Raw genomic sequence first — 7,692 nt, 5'->3', positions numbered from 1 at the left:
CAAATGTAGTGAAAGCAGTAACTAACCGGCCAATCTACCTCATAAAAAGTAACATAATGTTCTCGTCCACTTTTATCTAAATGAGTGACAGCTACTTCCAACGAATCAAAGCAGCCTTGATAAACTGCCCTCCAATCATATATGACTAAGGGCGGGATCCCAGCTTTCATAACCTTGTGCTCTTGTGTATATAACAAGCCGTACAACGTTGGTCGTAAACACGAACTGTCTGGTTGTTAGTAAAAGTGAGAGCGTGATCCAGATGACTAATTAAACCGGTAAGTGTTAACGTTATACTGTCTTGACAATGCCTTTTAAATTCGATAAAGGCTAAACTCTTGGGGTTCTGTTACGTTATCTAATTATTCATATGATTGACCTGACCCCACTCATCCTGCAGCATCTGCTGCTGTATTAATTAAAACCAGATCACATGGTTGTTATTAACTTCCCGATGATAGTAGTACTAATTCTCCGGATAGTCTTTGATCGATATTGTTTCTTCAATAATCACCATAAGACAAAATCAACCAAACAAATATTGTTGATTCTCTCACGCAGTCCCATTCTTGTTACTTGACTCCTTTCTGTAGTTTTAAGAGGAAAAGGGTGGGCCTTACCTGTTTGTCACCTAATGCAGCAGTAGAGAAATCCTTACTGGGCTGTTGCTGAGCAGGAATATCCCTAGTAGTCTTTGTACTAGCATACGTTTCAAAGGTTTCCTTCATATCAGCTTAGTTATGTAAAGTTAACCTTGTTATCTGTTCATGTTCTTCTCTGTTTTCTTCATCTTTTTTTTCAGGGAATCCTTCAACACCTCAACATGAAGGGTCTTTACCTTGTTGAGCCCGTGGTGGCTCTGTATGCTTTCAGCAGTTTTCTCATCTATCCACTTGTGCAGCAGTATGTATACCGTAGGCTCTGGCAGGAGCTGACCAACACCACTTATCCCATCTCTGGCAACACATCCAGATGTGCTCCAAGTAACATCAGCAGCAACCACACAAACTTTAATGAGGTTAGTTTTTAATTACTTGATGTAAAGGGGACATTCATGCATGTAAATCACAGCCTACTGAGGACTCTCAATTAACATCATTTGGAACGAGCTGCTTTTAATTTTCCCTCTGACGAAACAAGCTATGAGTGAATGTGTTGTGGAAAAGTTGAAGGGACTAAAAGGAAAGTGAAAATCATTCTAAAACTAAATGATAAACTGGTAATATTTTATTCACCAGTTAACTTCATACAAAACGATTGATTGGATACTTCCCAGATAGTGTCATGTGACTAATAACACTAATCTTTGAGTGGACTTTCTCTTACTATTTGTTTGAACCATTCCAGTATTCATTTATATATTTTTTTTTAGTAAAAAAAGAATATTTATGTTTTGAAGGGGCAGAAATTGTATCAATAATGTCAGTATTTGCAGAGTTGAAGAAGTCAGCCTTCCATGGACAACAGACTTCATATCAATATATGCAGGCTTGTTTGTATGTCAGCGACTATTCATATCTGTTGTCTGCTTTCTCTGTCATAACAGCAAAACATTTCCGATAACCCTTTAAGATCCCCTTTTTTTTTAACAACACAGCACATATTCTAAGAACACTTTCTGCCAAATAAGGTGATATGCATGGCTTACTTGTGACTCAAATTGACTTTTCTGAATACTGACATATTGCACATACTGCGGTGACATGAGATTAAAGATCATCTTAAATATGTTCAGATCACATAGCATCATGTTTTAATATAAAGAGCATTAAACACACCAAAGCATACCATAATCAAAGGAAGGATTAGAGTATGTTTTTATGTACAAATTAGATGGCTTTTATTGTGTAGAGTTATGCATTTATAAATATTACACAACAGGGAAGTAAAAAGACGCTCAGAGTGGAAAATCCTGTTTTAAACTGAATATAGTCACACCTACACCTGCTTGCAGAGGGCTTTGTTCCTTTTGGTCTTCACCGAGAAAACCTCACATGAAACATCTGCAGATGCTCAAAATTCTGTCATTTACTTTTGTTGTTATAAAGTGTCAATCTCAATTATAACTGTAAAATGTGTTCTATATAGTTTTTTTTTTTTTAAACTTCTCAATTTCTCTCTGTTTGCACTACCAGGTGGTTCAGAGGGAGGCCTCTCTCTTCTCTCTTTACTCAGAGCTCCTCTCCACGATCCCATCTCTGATTGTCACTCTCATGCTCGTGGCCTACAGCGACCGGGGAGGACGCAAGATCACCATCATTATGCCGTTAATTGGCTCGTTTATCTACACCTCAACCTTCTTGACCGTGTCCTTCTTTGAGCTCAACATTTACCTGCTAATTGGATCCTCATTTCTCAGCTCTCTGTTCGGTGGTTTGGGTACATTTCTGGGGGGCTGCTTCGCCTACATAGCAGACTTGTGCAAGGATGAACGTCAGAAGACGTTGCGTATGGCTGGAATAGACATGATGATTGGCCTGTTGTCTGGGGTTGCTGCAATATCAACGGGTTATTTCCTGAGAGCTGCAGGCTTTAACTGGCCGTTCCTTACCTCTGCAATGTTCCAGTGTCTGACCCTACTCTATGCTATTTTCATCCTAGAAGAGACTGTGAAGACGGCTCCCACTGATAGCAATATATTGCATGAGTCCCACCACCGTTCGACAATAAAACACATGATCTTTGGCATCTACTATATCTTTGCCAGGGCCAGCTACAGGAATAAAATTGCTTTGGTCCTCCTGCTGAGCATCTTTATCAGCTTCTCCTTTGCCTATGTAGGTGGTATGTCCTTGGTGACACTATATGAGCTCAATGAGCCACTGTGCTGGACAGAGGTTTTGATCGGCTATGGCGCAGCACTGTCTACCACAGTGTTCCTGACCAGTTTTGTGGGAGTGTCAGCATTCACATACTGTGGTGTTCCACAACTGGTCATTGTCCTGCTGGGAATCCTGTCCGTCACTTCAGGCTTGATCCTGTTGGCATTTGCTAAGACTACGGAACTGATGTTCATAGGTAAGAAAAAAAAAACGGAAAAAAAAAGCTGCTCAATTATTTTACTTAGTTGACGTGAAGGTGACGTCTGGCTTTTGCTGATGTAAAAAAGATTTTAACTTTGCCCTGTGGAGTGCCTATTTTGGTGTATTTCCAGGCATTGGTCTCGGATAAGGTTTTATGTTATTTATGTTTTTTTTGTTTGATTTTTTTTTTTCATTGCCATAGCAGGAAGACTCATGTTAAGAGGGATTTTTACATGTTCACAATGAACAAAACCCGTTTCTGTGTTTATTGTGGACATTCAAGCCCAATTGGATGAAAAAACCCACAAAAATCTATTTGTTGTTTTGAAAAAGACACATTATAGAATTAAAAAAAAAAATTAAATTACAAGAATATATAATCTGAAGCCAATATAAGTGCCTCAAAGGGCACCTACAATACAGTGTATGATAGAAACCATGCTCCCCCTGAAAAACCATTGCAAACTACTTTTACTGGTTACTGATTGACAGTTTACAAGGTCAAACAAAAGGTTAAATGGTTTACAGAATATTTTATTACTTTGGTAATTACATTTATTACATTAAACCATTGTGATGTTTTAGCATTACTTTGTTTATTTTAGTTATATTATTTGGCTGGAGACTTATTACAAAGGCTACACCTTTAGCAAGGCTACGTTTTAGCAAACATAATGTTTAGAAACAATCACGTAATGTATTATTTTACCAACCCTCACTAATTAAGGTTCCTGTAATTACAGTAACATGATAACAGCAGCAGTATGATGTATGGTATGGTTTGAATCTTCTGTTTTGTTTTGTTTTTCACCACTATCACAGTGAGATTGCCAATGCTTCTGTCTATCATGCCTTTCCCTGTTCTGCGGTCCATGATGTCAAGGATCATCTCAAAGTCTGAGCAGGGTGAGTGGGTTTAGGGCTTTGCAAGAAGCACGGAACCATGTCTGTGTTTGTAGAGTCAGAGTCCACTGAGCTGTGACCTATCCAAGAAGCTTCAGTTTGCACTTGCAGTTTCTGTTTGTTCAAGCAAAAAATACCTCCTGTAAACTTTTTAATTGTTGGCATCGCCTGCAGTTTCATATTCTACCAATACTTTTTTTTAAAAACAACAACTCATGGTCTCGTGGTTGTTTTTTTTTGTTTTTTTGCAGGAGCCTTGTTTGCCTGTCTTTCCTTTCTGGAGAGTTTGACCAACAATGTGTCTTCTGCAACGTTCAATAGTATTTACGCTGCAACGGTAGCTTGGTACCCTGGTTTTGTATTCCTCTTGGCTGCGGGACTCTGTGTCATTCCTATATCTGTCCTTGGGTAAGTTAATTTTGCCAGCATTTTTTTACACAGCAATAGCAAACAATGTCAGCCCTTTATGTTTAATTATCAGGTGTAAATATATATATATATATTTTTTTTTAATCAAAATGAGTAAAATTAAATTTTAAATGTATTTGATTTGCATCCTCCAAGCGTAATCGGTTGGAATATATTAGATAAAGATATAATCTAATTATTTTCGCCTTTGATGATATAGCACGTAACCAGCAGGAACCATAAGAGAGACATGAATAAAAGATTCTGTGGTGCATTCATGACTCTGGCATAACAAAATAATGAATTTGTTCAGGCAATAAAAACCACAGCATATTATTATCAGGATGTAAGTATAGAGCCACACTCTGGCTAGAGTTGGATTAGAAACGGCTTCTTTTTTTTTCCTTTTTTTTTTTTTTTTTACTGCTTCGTCACAGTTTCGTTAGTTTTTCCGGACTACTGCAGAAAAGAGAAATGCTTTTTCCTGACTTACCCACTAAGAAAGAAGGAAGGCTTGGTTCTTCATTTTTATTCAACTTCCCTCACCAGTTACCCTCTTTGTGTAATAGTAGAAATCTGACACGTGGATTATATCTCTGCTATGTTTTCAGTAAACCGCCATTGATAATAATGCTGTGTCATTTTAAAACAAATTTAAGGATAAAAGCAAATGTTAGCCCTTGTGTTCTTGCATGTGTTTCTTTTTTTTCACTGAGTAGACAAAAGAGGTGTAGCGTGAAGCATAAAACTCCTAAAGTGCGTGCACATGTGTCACATGCCCTGCTATTTTCCTTACACAATGTTCAGTTATGGAATAACAAAGACACTTATTCAGCAATCTTAGTCTCAGCACCCACAAACTGTAGTTTCAGTGGGTAGTGCACAAACACGTCTTGTCTGGCTCCCCACGCACATTTATTTTTCATTAAAAGAAAAAAAAAAAAGGCTTGAATTCTTTGGATTCTTCTAAATCAATGTGTAACTAACGTGTTTGTTGTAGCCTTTCCTCAGTTCCTTAGTTCATGTAATAAAATCGATAATCCTTCACGTGAAAGTGAGCACATTGTTTTCATGTCATAATTGTGGTTTATGTCTTGTTTTAGCTCTGAAAACTTGACTAACTGAAGGCTAATGCAGTTGTGCAGAAGGAATTTGCGTAATACTCAAGATGAATGCTCTGTCATTTTATTCTTGAACTGGTAAAAGGTAGAAATATGTCACCCTTTGTAACTTCTTCTTGTTTTTCAGCGTGGTGGTTCTAATCGGTGTAGATGCTGCCAGTGAGGACAAAAAGCCAGAGCCAATCACAACAGTGGAAGAGAGTCCTGTTGAGGATGTAAATGACAACAGCCCTCTTCTTAGCTGAGGCACATGGACTGTTACAACCATGCCAGCGCTTTGCTAATCTATTTACTTTTACTCTTTTTTTTTTTTTTTTGACTCTTGTTTTCAGCTGCATAGGTTGGCAATACACAGTACAGTGCAATTCATGTGCTTGTTTGAGTTATTGGCAAATCAGCTGAGCTTCAGAGGTTTAATTTTCTTCTTTTTTTTTTGTTGAATTCATATCAAGATGGTTGCAAAAATGGAGAAATGGTTCAGAAGATTTCAGTAAAGGGATATGAAGAGCGTGCATTAATGTGTGCAGTTATCAGGCGAATTGTATTCTTCAGGATTAACCTTATTATTGAATAAATACAATGATTCCAGTCAATCCAAAATTTAATTTAACTACACCTATATTTTAAAAAGGAAATGTGAGTTTTGTCTTTCTCAGGGGAATACTTTCGTGCCCATTTATGAGGGATCTGTTCTCTGGAATACAGCGGCACTGAAGGATAGGATCAGGAGTTGTTATGTTTTGTCCTGGTAATTAGAGCTTTTTCTTCTCAGTGCCTTTTTTGCAGCCCTTTATTTATTGTCTGGTGTTTTTCTTCCATAGTTTAGGTGTTTTAATAGTGTTACATCTTGCTAGGCATTCCCGACTTTTCTTTTATAGTTAATATTTTTTTTTTTTTTAGCCCATTGTGTTTAAAGTAATGATGCTGACTTATTGGTTTGTAGTGTTAATTGTTTAGGCAACATCCTTCCTCTAAAACACAAAGACTTGACGTGAAAAATGACACAAATGCTTGCAAGCTTGTATAGTTTGTAATTGTAAGAATTGCACAAAAACAATTTATGGTCAGAATACTCACATGCCTAATAAATGTACATTCTGTATTATGTTACAGCCTTCAATTGTGTGGAAATTCACACTGTTTATAACTTAGAATAATCTGACTGGGACACTTTAAATTGTTTCATGTATTTGCTGATGTCTTCTGTTTTTGTATTGTGAGATGTGATGATCGTGTCAGAAATGTTTGTTTAAAGAGGGACTTTTTACCTCCTCACTTCTGTGGAATTGTGCAATGTTTATATGTGAATATACGGAAAGTATGAAAGCAATCAAAAGCATTAGGAAAGTTAACCGCATTGGGGAACAAGCAGTTTTTGAAGGAAACAACTTTATAAAGAGGTAAATGGTTTCTATTTACAGCCTCAATGTTTGTGGTTGATTTCTAGGCTTAGTTTTCAAGAAAAAGGAAATGATGTGGTAGGAAAGGTTTAAATGATATTATTATGTGAATAACATGTAGTATTTCGCATCACTTTGTACATTATTGTTAAATTACATCTTAATAAACAAGTCTTCCTAATGCTAGCTGAAATTTAAACAATTACATCTATCAAAAACCAAATGATTTTGCAGGCAAGCCCATATTTTGATGTAAAAAGGAATTCAAAGGACTGGAGGAACTTAAATAAAATGCCAAGTTGAATAACCAGGCACATCTACTCAGTTGCCAGATGTCCTACGTACCTGTATTTTCTTTCACAAATATCAATATAATATTGTACTTGTTAAAAAAAATACCACCTTAATAAAGAAAGTGCACAACCGAGTTGTCTTTTTCTTCTTTGCGAATAGTACCGATCAATAGTCTTCAACAGTTTGCTGTACGAAGAGCTTTAGCAAGTACCCTCTCAGGTGTGTGTGTTTGTCTCTGACAGCCTGAATCTAGTCGACAGTGTATCCTCTATTGACATCAGGGATGTTCTGTCTAACAAGCCTTCTGTCTTAACCTTGAACTCAGAATTCACGCAAGGAGCATCTATGAAAAATAAACATCTTACATTATAAAATAAGCTGCAAGTTTCAGTATCAGAATTTCCACCACGCTCTTTCACCTTTGACAAAGATATCTACAGTTTTTTACAGTTGTTTCCGTCATTTATTCTGATCGTGGTTTCATGCAGTGCAGAAAATATCGTTTTGCTTGGGAAGTTAAGCTCCTATAAACCATTTGTGCCT

The 7,692-nt window shown here is 36.9% G+C and overlaps 1 protein-coding gene across 1 annotated transcript; it reads left to right on the top strand.

The window, feature by feature from the left end:
• The first annotated feature begins 172 nt into the window (after window positions 1-172).
• LOC140279669 (lysosomal proton-coupled steroid conjugate and bile acid symporter SLC46A3) lies at window positions 173-7,282 on the top strand. Its single transcript, XM_072374830.1, has 6 exons — window positions 173-278; window positions 803-1,018; window positions 2,136-3,018; window positions 3,846-3,929; window positions 4,178-4,334; window positions 5,583-7,282. The coding sequence occupies exons 2-6, from the start codon at window positions 824-826 to the stop codon at window positions 5,698-5,700; spliced, it is 1,437 nt and encodes a 478-aa protein (XP_072230931.1). The 5' UTR covers window positions 173-278; window positions 803-823; the 3' UTR covers window positions 5,701-7,282.
• The last annotated feature ends 410 nt before the right edge of the window (window positions 7,283-7,692 follow it).

Source organism: Leuresthes tenuis, unplaced genomic scaffold (assembly GCF_036924035.1).
Source record: "Leuresthes tenuis unplaced genomic scaffold, fLeuTen1.0.hap1 SCAF_21, whole genome shotgun sequence".
NCBI classification, from domain to species: domain Eukaryota; kingdom Metazoa; phylum Chordata; class Actinopteri; order Atheriniformes; family Atherinopsidae; genus Leuresthes; species Leuresthes tenuis.
The sequence above is the reverse complement of the archived record's forward strand: the minus strand, read 5'-3'. Positions and strand labels throughout refer to the sequence as shown.

Coding starts and splice junctions, on each gene's coding strand:
- LOC140279669 (XM_072374830.1), top strand. CDS start 824: ATGAAGGGTCTTTACCTTGTTGAGCCCGTGGTGGCTCTGTATGCTTTC. Junction 3,019..3,845: donor TACGGAACTGATGTTCATAG/GTAAGAAAAAAA, acceptor CCACTATCACAG/TGAGATTGCCAATGCTTCTG. Junction 3,930..4,177: donor CATCTCAAAGTCTGAGCAGG/GTGAGTGGGTTT, acceptor GTTTTTTTGCAG/GAGCCTTGTTTGCCTGTCTT.